The 14,545-nt window shown below is 43.8% G+C and overlaps 1 protein-coding gene across 1 annotated transcript in view; it reads right to left on the reverse strand.

Annotated features, from left to right (window-relative positions):
- Window positions 1–14,545, reverse strand: part of LOC137384260 (U3 small nucleolar RNA-associated protein NOL7-like) — a 34,832-nt gene that overhangs the window by 13,164 nt on the left and 7,123 nt on the right. Inside the window, exons 2-5 of the mRNA XM_068058023.1 lie at window positions 8,839–8,899; window positions 5,568–5,623; window positions 2,702–2,733; window positions 999–1,077 (exon numbers count right to left, since the gene is read on the reverse strand). Of these exons, the coding sequence (XP_067914124.1) occupies window positions 999–1,077; window positions 2,702–2,733; window positions 5,568–5,623; window positions 8,839–8,899 (228 nt within the window). The remainder of the gene's footprint in view (window positions 1–998; window positions 1,078–2,701; window positions 2,734–5,567; window positions 5,624–8,838; window positions 8,900–14,545) is intronic.

A 14,545-nucleotide genomic window follows, 5' to 3' on the forward strand; every position in this document is an offset into this window, starting at 1 on the left:
GCAAGTGAAGGAATGGTGATAGTTCCAGGTTAGGATGGTGTGTGGCTTGGAGGGGAACTTAACAGGTGGTGGTGTTCTCATGCGCCTACTGCTCTTGTCCTTCTAGACAGTAGAGGTCGCAGATTTGGTGCGTAAAAAGTGAGTTGCTGCAGTGCATCTTGTAAATGGTACACACTGCTGCCACTGTGCGCCATTGGTGGAGGGAGTGAACGTTTAAGGTGGTGGATGGGCAATAATCATACAGCCAAAAAGGTTAGTACTTTTTAAAAAATCTCTATGGTTGTCTTCCAAATCTGACAACTTTCCCTTCACAGCAATATGCGCTACACTCACTGTATGTTACAAATATTCTGACTCATATATTCGGGGCAGCACAGTGGCGCAGTGGTTAGCACCGCAGCCTCACAGCTCCAGCGACCCGGGTTCAGTTCTGGGTACTGCCTGTGTGGAGTTTGCAAGTTCTCCCTGTGTCTACGTGGGTTTTTGCCGGGTGCTCCGGTTTCCTCCCACAGCCAAAGACTTGCAGGTTGATAGGTAAATTGGCCATTGTAAATTGCCCCTAGTGTAGGTAGGAGAATGGTGGAGATGTGGTAGAGAATATGGGGTTAATGTAGGATTAGTATAAATGCGTGGTTGTTGGTCGGCACAGACTCGGTGGGTCGAACGGCCTGTTTCAGTGCTGTATCTCTAAATATAATATAAAAATATATCATGAGCAACCACACATTTGTAATTTGTAATATATTACAAGTCTTATATGTGTGCACTTCCTGAAGGTGTCATACATACGCCTTGTAACACTTATTCAATCATCATAAATCGGCGGCCCTGATCATACAGTCATGCATTACACGGTAACAAATGAAGCATAACCTCTGAGCAATGTCAGAGATCTGCTAGTGCATTACTGGATAGATCCAAGACCAGAAATGTAAACTGTTTCCTCAGATTACAGGCTTAGCTTTGACTTAACTGAGCTAAATTTTGTTATCAGTTACCTGGTATCCACACATTCTTCAACATCTTCCTCCAATCCACTATCTTCCTCAGGTTGCTGCACAGAATTACAATCATCACCTTAAAGAAAACAAAATAAGCTATAAACATAAACACTCCACGAGACACGCAAGATACATGAACACAGCTAAAAGTAACCTCACCTAACAAAACAAAATCTGCTTTAGTGACTCTATAGGTAACTGGCCAGAAACAGCTCTGTCATTACAATGCACTGAGAAATGGCCTCATTCACATTCCCAGATGCTGATCCAGGCATGGTACTACAAAATTAGGCCCAGTGCAATTGATTAGCAAAGATCCCTTGATCCCCATTTCCAACATGTTCTCACTTACCTTCCTAAAAGTTCTGCTCCCTGCTTCAACAGTTAGTGACACCTTTTGATCACCACTAAGTGACCATCCAAAAATGCGTCTAGAAGTAACTGTAGCTGTGTAAGTTCCTGGCTGAGAACAGTTAACCTAGTCCAGACTTGTGATTGAACATGGGACAGTTCTCATCTGCACTGCCTAGTGCCACTCTGCACTGTGTTGTTACTACCTTAACATTGGGAGCTCCACAAGGGTTCTTTTGTTAAGCATTTTGCCTTGGCTACTGTGTGGAAAATATATGATTAAATCTTTCATTTGGTTACATAAGCCAGGGGCACAAGATAATTGGCCCAAAACTAAGAAACTCTTCTTTCCATCTTATGTATACCACAAAAACTCACATTTAGTAGAAAATATCACAAGGTGCTTCACAGAAGTATGACCAGCCAAAAATGTACATCAAGGCAAAGGAGGAGATATTAGAAGGGATGTCCAAAACTTAGTCAAAGAGACAGATTTTAAAGAGGGCTCTAAAGAAGGAGAGGAATGTGGAGAGAGAGGGATTTAAGGAGGGAATTCCAGAACGTGGGCCTAGATGGTTAACGGCATGAACGCCAATGGTGGGGAATAGGGAGGGAAGATGCCCAAGAGGCTAAAGGAAGGAGGAGCTTGGGTGGAAGGATGCAGAGCTGGAGAAGGCAAGAGAGATAGTGAGGGGCAAGCCTATGAAGAGATTTAAACATGAAGATGGGAATTTAAAAAAATGAGGCACTGGGGGAAACAGGAGACAATGTAGGTCAGCAAGGACAGAGGTGATGGGTGAGTGGGACAGGATATGGGCAGCAGAGTCTAAGCATATGATAAATTGGGGTTACAATGTTTAAATCACTTTTTTTTTTAATTCTACCTTAAAATTAACACAACTCATTTAAAAATGAAATAGTCCAGATGAAAAGCCACAGAAAATGACCTCTATCCTATTCACAGCACTACATAACAAGGCAAATTAACTCCAGTTTAGTCACGGATATAAATCAAATCCCACAGCTCCTTATTATGCATCCACTCGTCAAAATAATCTCCGAGTGCTTGTATTTCAAAATTAATGCCAGAATGTGATAGGCAGCCTGAAAAGACAGTACACAAAAAGTCTAAAGGATGCTGTGGAAGTGCAGTGCTGGTACAAATGGCACTTTGATAACTGATTGAGGGAGGATTTCAGCATCATCAAAGCATCAGAACACAAAAACAGCCAGTTGCTAGTCTGAAAAGATGGTTGAACTGTGGAATAAAAGTTGTTACATAATGTATGTCAAAAATACAACAGTATAGCAACATTTAGTGTCAGACTGGAGTATATACTCTGCTGTACCTTCTTTACTTGAGTCAGGTGCCTGGTCATTCCTAGAAGGCAAAGCAAACCATTCAGTACATGGTGCATCGTTCTGTCAGTGCCCTGCAGTATACAGTGCAAACTTCTGCTAAAGTTGTAAATAAAGTACTTAAAAGGTAAAAACTAAAATCAAAAAACAAAAGCTGAAAATATCCCAAACTTTTATGTTCTTCAAAAAAGGTGAAGTCTTTTTCTCCAAAAAATACAGTACATACATTATTTTCGGGATGGGCGAGGAAGAGAACAACGATATTAGTCTTGCTTTAAACTAGTCTACTTTAAATTAAAGAATCTGCATTTATATATAGCCCCTCATTATATTCCAAGGATATCCCTAAGCATTTTACATCCAATGGGTTACTGCTGAAGTACAGTCACTATTATGTAGTCAAACTGAGCAGACAAATTGTGTGGAAAGTATATGAGTAGATGAATAACCAGATAAACTGCTTTTAGTGGTGTTCGTGGAGGAAGGAATATTGGTTAGGACATGAAACTCCCTGCTGCTCTTCCAATAATGCCTAGGGTTATTTTATATCCACCTGAACAGGAAGATGGGGTCTTTTTCCTAAAAAGAAAAAGAGGTTACTTTACTGTCCATCCCTAGTTTCTCTGGGTTTTTAATGACAATCCAGCAGTTTTCATTGTGCCAGTCCAAATATTACTAGATTTAAGTCTGTTTCACAGCAACACAAGATGGCAGAATTTGAACAACTGGCTGCTAGGCCAAGACCACAACCACTATACACTACTTTTTAAAAATTTCTCTGAAAAACATCACTTCTGATCATTTAGCCCTCCCTCAGTATTGTACTGTAAAGTCAGCCTAGTTGCTCTAGTAGTGGGACTTCAGCCTTTTGACTTAGGGGGTAAGAATTCTACCCATTGTGCCAAGCTGATAACAACCTCTAACTGACTGGAGAGTCATTATGCACCAATTTTATTTTTCTTCACTATTGGACATCTTTAATCTCTCCTGCCCTATCACACACCTTCCCTTGTGTCCTTCTCCACCCCCCCCCCCCCACCGCCCCCCACACTTTCACTTGCTTAAAACCTATTACATTTCTAACCTTTGCCAGTTCTGATGAAAGGTCACAGGCCTGAAACGTTAACTCTCTCTCCACAGATGCCGCCAGACCTGCTGAGTATTTCCAACACTTTGTTTTTATTTCAGATTAACAGCATCCGCAGTATTTTGTTGGTATGAAGTTAGAAGTTAGTTGGATAACTCATTTACCTGATGCTTGCAGCAACCCTGAGACTAAACCAGTCTGTTTGCAACCTTAGTGTCATATTTGACCCCATGATGAGCACATTGCCTGACTTTGCCCCATCTGCCGCTGAAACCCTCATTCAGGCCTTTGTTGCCTCCAGATTTGACTTTTCCAATGCACTCATGGGTAGTCTCCCACATTTTACCCTCTGTAAACTTGAGATCATCCAAAACTCCGCTGCCCATGTTTTAAGTTGCTCCAAGTCCCATTCAGCTATGATCCCTGTGCTTTCTAACCTACAGTGGCTCCTGGACAAGCAATGTCTTGATTTTAAAATTCTCATCCTTGTTTTCAAATCCCTCCATGGCCTCACTGCGCTGTCTCTGTAATCTCCTCCAGCCGCACAACCCTCCAAAATATATACGCTCTTCTAATCCTGACCTCGAGTATTCTCAATTTTAATTGCTCCACCATTGACGAATACGCCTTCAACTGCTTGGACCCTAAGCTCTGAAATTCTCTCCATCCACTGCTCCACCTCTCTACGTCGTTTTCTTCCTGTAAGACACTCCTTAAAACCTACCTCTTTCACCAAGCTTTCAGTCATCTGACCTAATATATACTTATGTGGCTCAGTTCACAGTTTGTTTTAAAACGCTCCTGTGAAGTGCCTTGGGATGTTTCATTATGTGAAAAGAACTATATAAATATAAGTATTGTTGTGATGTTTTAACTAGAACCCCAATGTGAAAGAGTGGTGGACAGGTTAGATTTTCAGAAGCAACAGGTTCTTGGTGATAAATTAAGATATTAACTTTATGCTTTTTAAAAATTAAATGTACAATAGAAACTAAAAGGTGGCAGAAAATAAAATAAAAAGGCATCCAAGTAACTTTCCAAGATGTACTCGAAGAGCCTCATCAATACATCTGATTTGATTTTCTTATCCCTATTCCAGTGTCGAAGAGACTTAGTAGTTGGCAGGAAAAAAGACTGAGGCGCAAGGGGAGAGCCAACTGTGCAATAGCCCCGACAAACAAATTTCTCTGCAGCACCTGTGGAAGAGCCTGTCACTCCAGAATTGGCCTTTATAGCCACTCCAGGCGCTGCTTCACAAACCACTGACCACCTCCAGGCGCGTATCCATTGTCTCTCGAGATAAGGAGGCCCAAAAGAAAGAAATTCCAGTGGGGCTGAGGCACACTGAACGTTCAGATCAGTAAACTAAGCACAGACTCTGAATTAAACCTGTGGTCTTGACTTTGATTGCTTTGTTAGTTTCAAAACAAATAGCAAATATTCCTCACACCATATGGTCAATTAGTGTCATACGATAGACTCTTCAAATTTTTCACAAGATGATATGAAATTGGGTCAAGAAAATTTCTAAATAATCTAACAACCTCAACTGTTTTTAAAAGGCAATGCTTACAGCTTAGAACAAATAAGAAACATTGTAATTGCAGCATTTTGAATAATAATTTTATAGGCTGTTCAGATCAGACAAACAAAACAGGTATAATATCTTTATGAAGACTATTTACTTTGATTTTGTTATCTTTGGTGCTTGCTATAAATATATTCTATACATACAGAAAAAAACGATGGTTAAAGAATTGCTTACTTACTTTTCTAGGACTGAAGTAATCTCTTCAAGAATGCCATCTGGAAGCAACTTGCGCTTCTGGTTGAAGAGTCAACAAAATAAGAGGAAAGAGATTAGCAAGCAAACAAATTTTACAATGTGCCATCTGACTGATTCCAGGAGCTACCCCAGGAGTGAAAAATTCTTATGTCATTCCAACTTATTGAAAAGAGGTATAACAACCCTGGGCTGAATCTTATTCTGCTGCCCAAAAAAACGGCAGCCCGTGGCAGCTCAAGATAATACGTCAGGCTGCACCCCCGCCCAATCACGTGGTGGGGGCGGCTCTGTGATGCTCACAACAGCGTCAATTGCCTGTGCGCAGGTGCTGGCGCCATTTTTAAAGGGCAGCCAGACCTGCTGCTAAATTTAAATATTTAAAACCGTACCCCCCCCCGCCCCCAAGTACACTGCAATTAAAAAAAAATCCCCCCACTTAGATATAGTTGCCCTCTCCCCCCTCCAAAAGACTTACATGCAAGACTTGACCTCTCCTCCCCCCACCCAAAATGTTCAAAGTGCAGAGGTCATCCCTTCACCCCCTCCCCTACACTATTAATGCACATTTGACCCTCTCCCCACCTCACTACACTGAAAGTCCTACGTTCCCCCCCCCCCCACCTTCCCACCTCGGTGGCGCCAGCTTTTTTCCCTGGACAGTAAAGTGAAGGCACGTGAGTGCTGGCCGCTGCTTGGAAGATCCCGGGCAGCATGTAAGATCGTTGACAATTTTATTTAAATGTATTCATTTTAAAAGTCGGGTCCCGTCGCCCAGCAATGGGGGGACCACCACAGAGCCTCACCGCCGCTGGGAAGATCAGGCCTGGCACTCCTGGCGTTGGGCTCTGTGGCGGGCTGCTGCTGGTACAATCTTCTGGCCCCCGCGCACCCTCGCCACGAATCCTGACTTCAGACCCTCAACAAAATCCAGCCCCTATGTGCGTTTATAGAAAAGCTACAATCAAAACAGGAGCACACCCAGTTCAAGTGCGCAGCTTAATATAGATCAATATAAACTAAATGATCCTGTGATTGTGCACAGACAAGTTACCAATTTCAGTTGAGCTAGCAATGGGCAGTGTAAGTGCAATCAAGACACCACGTCCATAGTGAATGGAGCAAAACCTGTGAAAGCAAGTCAGCTTCTGTCTTTTTTTAGATATTTTGCAGGAGCACGGTAGAGCTGTATTGGCAGTGGTCTAGATGCAGAACATCCTGACGACAACCCATTTTGTTAGTTGGGAAATAACCAAGGTGTGGCAAGCATTTTCACAAATTCTCCAGAGAACATCCCCAGTCTAAACAAAGCACAGTGGCCATCAAGAGGCACTAACAAATAATGACAAAATGATCCAGGACATTTTGAACCTGTGGTGTTCGCATTGTTACACAGACTAATACAGGGAACTTTGTGGGACAGAGCACATTCCATATGCTGCGCTTTGTAGGAGTTAGTGACAATAGGTATATTCTTGACTAATCCTTTAGTTACATTCCGAAAGTCCAGAAAGACTCAATTTTGTAGCTACTGAAAATTAACTTGTTAATCAACTAAGATGATTTTGACAGTGATCAGATTCATTTTAAACTTTTTTTTCTCTCATTTTAGCTGCATTACTGCTAATTTATACAGGAGACAGAGTGTGCACATTGAAGAAATCAAATATCACATCCTGTACCAAATAACACATTATGCACCAAAATTAAGCATGCAAGGTCCAGCATCATGCAGGGTCAAATTATTTGAGAGTTCTGTGTACATTACTGTCTTATTTTGTGCCTTCAGTTTTTTTTGTAATTTTGGGTCGCCAAGTGTCTGACTTATATGAAAACCACTCACAATGTTGCAATGTAAAGTTACGAAGACATCTACACCCACCTTGTAGAGTTTCTGTTTTCTCAATATGGACTGTACAGGGAAATATCTTAAGCAAATAGCTAAGATACAGATTGGCACAACCAAGGCTAAGAATGCCGAAGTGTACGGAGGAGTTTAACAAGTTCATTAAAGTTGCTTCTTACTTCTCTGACCAATACCAATTTACTCTAGGAATAGACAATGACTTGTAGAGTTATCAGGAGCTTGCACGAAGAGTCCTAGCCCAATGCCAGACTGGCTGGTCAGTGCCACGCAGTACTGTGCAACTGCCTGATTTACCCATCAGATTACTGACTTTCATGCAGGGGGTTGACTTGGTTCTGAGCTTCCTTCATTAAGCATGTCACCTTGGAGCCAAATTAATTTCAGAGACCCTGCTTACCATCCCTTCCTCGCCCATCTCCGCCAACACCGCCCCTCCAACCCCCACCCCTCCGGAAGATGATCACTAGTTGATCCCTTCTGTCACAAAAAAGATACAGGCACAGCTTTTCATATCCCAGATCTTAAATCTTCCTTATTTGCTTTTAATTTCACTCCACAAAAAAACTGAAAAGTTCTACATTCCAGGATCATTTTATTTGATCGTTATTTCTCCCACTTGGGTGATGTAACAATGCAACTGAAATGACCGCCATCGCTACCTCAGATCATCTTCTACTGCAATGCCCATCCATGCTTTTCGTACCTAATGCCTTGACTGTTCAAATGCTCTCTTGGCCAGCCTCCCACATTGCACCCTCTGTAAACTTGAGTTTATACCAAACACAACTGTTTGTATCCTAACTCACAGTAAAGTTCCATTCAACTATCACCCATATGCTTAGTGACATACATCCAGCATTGTCTGGATTTTAAAATCCCTCCAAGGCCTCATACCTCTCTATTTCTGTAACCTCCTCCAGACCCAGAACCCTACAAGATATCTGCGCTCCTCTGCCTCTGGCTTCTTCTGCATCCCAATTTTAATTGTATCACCACTGGTGGCCATGCCTTCAGTTGCCTTTGCCCCAGTTCTGAAATTCCCTCCCTAAACAACCTCTTGGTCTGCCTTTAAGACACTGCTTAAAACCTAGTTCTGGCTAAGCTTTTGGTCACCCATCCTATTATCTCCTTATGTTGTTCAGTATCAAACTTTGTGAAGTGCCTTGGGATCTTTTACTATGATAAAGGCATTATACAAATACAAGTTTCTGCCACTGGACAAGGCTGTAACTACAAGAATCAATTCATATAAGTCCAAGCCAGTTTTGAAACTGCAAAGAATTTTATCCTGGTTGCACACCCCCCCCCATCCCCTCACCTCTCTACCCCAACCCCCAAAATGTGTATCATACAGTAAGTTTCTGTCTGGTGTCGTGACTAACAACTTTACCTTTTGCTCTTTGAATAATTGCTCCTTTCTTCTTCTTTTCTCCTTCAGCAAAGCTTTGTCTCTGAAATGATTTTAAAACACAATTACAAATAAAACTGATATTTCCTTTTTTAATCACACTTAAACTCAGATTGTCACAATGTGCTGCATAAGGCTACCCATTCACAAATGCACTGTGCCTCCCAATCAATTTCAGAACCACCTTCTCCTGAAACAAGGTGCCCAAAGATTAACTATTTGGGACAGTTTTACTAGATTACTTTGTAGAGAAATTGAAATTCACTGCATTTTAAGAGTAGTGTGTACAATTTTGCACACACTTTAAGCAGGATGTCAAGGCCTTTGAGAGGGTGCAGAGGAGATTTACTAGAATACCACCAGGGATGAGGGACATCAGTTATGTGGAAACACTGGAAAAACTGGGATTGTTGTCCTTACAGCAGAGAGGTTAAGGGGATGTTTAATACAGATGTTCACAATTATGTAGGGTTTTGATAGAGAACTTAAGGAGCAACCACATACAATGGCAGGAAAGTGGATAATCAGAGTAAACAAATTTAAGATAATTGGCAAAAGTATCAGCAGGAGGAGAAATGTTTTAAATGCACAAGTAGTTATGATCTAAAATGCATTGCCTAAAAGGGCAGTGGAAGCTCACTTGCTTATAACCTTGGACATTTCTAATATTTGCTAGTTCCGAAGAAGGGTCACTGACCCGAAACGTTAACTCTCGTCTTTCCACAGATGCTGCCAGACCTGCTGAGTGGTTCCAGCATTTCTTGTTTTTATTTCAGATTTCCAGCATCCGCAGTATTTTGCTTTTTAGTGTTTAATTCACTGCCACTTCTCTTCCAGGAATGCCTACCTTGAAGAAGTTCTGCTCTTCCTCAGACGGGATTTTCATTTGTCTCTTTTACCTTGTTCACCTTCATTGCTTTCTATTTCCCTCCTGGTATTGGATAAAGTGTATACCAAAACTCGTTTTCACAGCCACATCTCCTTCCTCAGTGACTGCCTCCGGCTCCAACTTATTCCACGTGGATTCCAACTGCATTTTCACACATCATGTTTTGAATCCACCCAGGATTACAGGTATCTCCGAGAAATATAACGTTCCTCGGACTGCTACTCTCGCCGCATCCTGAGATCCACACTCAGTGCTATGCGCCGCCCACATGCACACACTGAACCTCTATCTCCAGCAGCACCGCCTCACCTTATCTCAAAGCTGTTCTACTCCGCAGTTTCATTTCATCTTTCGTCTCATCTGACGCATTAACAAAAAACTTTTTTTCTTCCTTTCAGATGTCAAGGAACGCAAGCTCCAGCAGCTGATGGGGACGAATGCTCCTCCAGATCCTCCATCCGCTTCACTTCCCTCTGACCCCACCCCTTCTGATCTGACCCCTTGCCGTGTATTCACTATAAACTCTGACCTCCCCCTCTCTGATGCTGAACGTTCTGTACTCAGCAAAAGTCTCAGTTTTATCCCCTTACGTCTCCACCTCAATGAATTTCGAGCTCAGCATGACGTTGAGCTCTTCTCCGCCTCCGGGCTCACTTCTTTGACCAGGAGTCCTCCCCCCGACCAGCAGACCCATTCACCCACCACCAGCATTCTCCCTCTACCTGCACCCCTCCCCCTGGCCTCTTACCCGCTCTTGATCTCTTCATTGAAAACTGTCGGCGAGACATTGGTCATCTCAATTTCTCTGCGCCCCTCACTCACTCTAACCTGTCCCCCTCTGAACTTGAGGCACTCCGTTCTCTCAGGTCTAACCCCGACATGGTCATCAAAACTGCAGACAAGGGTGGTGCTGTTGTTGTATGGCGTACCAACCTCTACCTTGCAGAAGCTCAACGCCAACTCACAATCACTTCTTCCTACTTCCCTCTGGACCATGACCCCACCACCAAACATCAAGCCACCGTCCAAAGGACTGTCACTGACCTCATCTCCTCGGGAGATCTTCCGTCTACAGCTTCCAAACTCATAGTCCCGCAACCCCGGACAGCCCGCTTCTACCTCCTTCCCAAAATCAACAAACGGGACTGTCCCAGCAGACCCATTGCGTCAGCCTGCTCCTGCCCCACTGAACTTATTTCTTCCTCTCTTGACTCTATCTTTTCTCCGCTGGTCTAGTCTCTTCCCACCTACATCCGTGGCTCTTCTGACGCCCTGCGTCATTTTGACAATTTCCAGTTTCCCGGTCCCAACCGCCTCCTCTTCACTATGGACGTCCAATCGCTCTACACCTCCATCCCCCACCAGGATGGTTTCAGGGCTCTCTGCTTCTTGATTGAGCAAAGGCCCAACCAGTCCCTATCTACCACCACCCTCCTCCGCCTGGCTGAACTTGTTCTCACATTGAACAACTACTCCTTCAACTCCGCTCATTTCCTTCAAGTAAAAGGTGTTACTATGGGTACCTGCATGGGTCCTAGTTATGCCTGTCTTTTTGTGGGATATGTCGAGCATTCTTTGTTCCAGTCCTACTCAGGCTCCCTCCCCCAACTCTTTTTCCAGTACATTGATGACTGTATCGGTACCGTTTCCTGCTCCCGTCCTGAACTGGGAAACTTTATCAACTTTGCTTCCAATTTCCACCCTTCTCTCACCTTTACATGAACAAAGAAGAACAAAGAACAGTACAGCACAGGAACAGGCCATTCGGCCCTCCAAGCCTGCGCCGATCTTGATGCCTGCCAAAACTAACACCTTCTGCACTTCCGGGGCCCATATCCCTCTATTCCCTTCCTATTCATATATTTGTCAAGATGTCTCTTAAACATCGCTATCGTATCTGCTTCCACCACCTCCCCTGGCAGCAAGTTCCAGGCACTCACCACCCTCTGTGTAAAAAAACTTGCCTCGCACATCCCCTCTAAACTTTGCCCCTCGCACCTTAAACCCATGTCCCCTAGTAACTGACTCTTCCACCCTGGGAAAAAGCTTCTGACTATCCACTCTGTCCATGCGGCTCATAACTTTGTAAACCTCTATCATGTCGCCCCTCCACCTCCGTCATTCCAGTGAAAACAATCCGAGTTTATCCAACCTCTCCTCATAGCTAATGCCCTCCAGACCAGGCAACATCCTGGTAAACCTCCTCTGTACCCTCTCCAAAGCCTCCACGTCCTTCTGGTAGTGTGGCAACCAGAATTGCACGCAATATTCTAAGTGTGACCTAACTAAGGTTCTGTACAGCTGCAACATGACTTGCCAATTTGTATACTCTATGCCCCGACCGATGAAGGCAAGCATGCCGTATGCCTTCTTGACTACCTTATCCACCTGCGTTGCCACTTTCAGTGACCTGTACGCCCAGCTCTCTCTGCCTGTCCATACTCCTAAGGGTTCTGCCATTTACTGTATACCTCCCACCTGCATTAGACCTTCCAAAATGCATTACCTCACATTTGTCCGGATTAAACTCCATCTGCCATTTCTCCGCCCAAGTCTCCAACCAATCTATATCCTGCTGTATCTTCTGACAATCCTCATCATTATCCGCAACTCCACCAACCTTTGTGTCGTCCGCAAACTTATCAGACCAGCTACATTTTCCTCCAAATCATTTATATATATACTACAAACAGCAAAGGTCCCAGCACTGATCCCTGTGGAACACCACTAGTCACATCCCTCCATTCAGAAAAACACTCATCCACTGATACCTTCTGTCTTCTATGACTGAGCCAGTTCTGTATCCATCTTGCCAGCTCACCTCTGATCCCGTGGTCATGGTCCATCTCTGACATTTCCCTTCCCTTCCACAACTTCTCTGTCTCCAGCTCTGGGGATAGGCTGTTTACTAATATCCATTATAAGCCCACCGACTCCCACAGCTACCTCGACTACACTTCTTCACACCCTACCTCCTGTAAAGACTCCATTCCATTCTCCCAGTTTCTCCGTCTCCGACGCATCTGCTCTGATGATGCCACCTTCCATGACGGTGCTTCTGATATGACCTCCTTTTTCCTCAACCGAGGATTCCCCCCCACTGTTGTTGACAGGGCCCTCAACCATGTCCGGCCCATTTCCCGCACCTCTACCCTCACCCCTTCCCCTCCCTCCCAGAACCGTGGCAGGGTTCCCCTTGTCCTCACTTTCCACCCCATCAGCCTCCATATCCAAAGGATCATCCTCCGCCATTTCCAGCGTGATGCCACTACCAAACGCATCTTCCCCTCCCTTCCCCTGTCAGCATTCCGAAGGGATCGTTCCCTCTGCGACACACTGGTCCACTCCTCCATTACCCCCACCACCTCGTCCCCGTCCCATGGCACCTTCCCCTACAATCACAGGAGGTGTAATACCTGCCCATTTACCTCCTCTCTCCTCACTATCCCAGGCCCCAAACACTCCTTTCAGGTGAAGCAGCAATTTACTTGTACTTCTTTCAATGTAGTATACTGTATTTGCTGCTCACAATGTGGTCTCCTCCACATTGGGGAGACCAAACGCAGACTGGGTGACCGCTTTGCAGAACACCTCCGCTCAGTCCGCAAGCAGGACCCTGAGCTTCCGGTTGCTTGCCATTTCAACACTCCCCACTGCTCTCATGCTCACATTTCTATCCTGGGCTTGCTGCAGTGTTCCACTGAACATCAATGCAAGCTTGAGGAACAGCATCTCATTTTCCGATTAGGCACACTACAGCCTGCCGGACTGAACATTGAGTTCAATAATTTCAGAGCATGACGGGCCCCCCATTTTATTTTTACTTTTAGTTACTTTTTCTTTTTTACATTTTTTACAATTTTTTTTCTTCTGTTTATTTCATTTCATTGTAGTTTGTTCAGTTTGCTTACCCACTGTTTTTTTTCATGTTTGTACTTGCCGCTGTTCAATCTTCAGTTCGTAACACCCTATCTGTACTAATGCTTTGTCTTTCAACACACCATTAACATATTGTTTGCCTTTGCTCCATGACCTCTTGGTCAGCTGTGTGGCCTTTTCCAATCTACACCTTCTCCTTTGTTATCTCTTGCCCCACCCCCGGCTCACTTGCTTATAACCTTGGACATTTCTAATATTTGCTAGTTCCGAAGAAGGGTCACTGACCCGAAACGTTAACTCTGCTTCTCTTTCCACAGATGCTGCCAGACCTGCTGAGTGGTTCCAGCATTTCTTGTTTTTATTTCAGATTTCCAGCATCCGCAGTATTTTGCTTTTATATTATTGAAGCAGATTCAATGATAACTTTCAAAAAGGAATTGGATATATACTTAAAAAGAAAAAAAAATTCCCTGGATATGGGAAAAGAGCAGAGGCTAATTGGATAGCTCTTTCAAAAAGCAGGCACTGGCACGATGGGCTGAATGGCCGTCTTCTGTGTTGCATGATACCTGCAAATTAATTTCCAAAAGATACACATTGCAAAAGCAACCTAAAACAGACTGTATTCTTCAAAAGAAATAGGAATCTCTGTGGGCATTTGTAATCAATGGTAGTAGTTAGTAGGGCCGTATATTACATTAGAATATACAGCACAGAAATAGGATTTTCAGCCCAACTAATCTGGATTGATGTTAATACCCCACACCAGTCTCCTCCCATTCCACCTGCCTCATCTCAGCTTTTGAGCACATCATTCTATTTCTTTTTCTCTCATGTGCTTGTCTAGTTTCCTTTCGTAAGCCTCTAAGCTATTTGCCACGACCACTTCATGTGGAAACAAGTTTCACATTCTTACCACGG

The sequence above is a fragment of the Heterodontus francisci genome, chromosome 2 (genome assembly GCF_036365525.1).
Source record: "Heterodontus francisci isolate sHetFra1 chromosome 2, sHetFra1.hap1, whole genome shotgun sequence".
In the NCBI taxonomy this organism is placed as follows: domain Eukaryota; kingdom Metazoa; phylum Chordata; class Chondrichthyes; order Heterodontiformes; family Heterodontidae; genus Heterodontus; species Heterodontus francisci.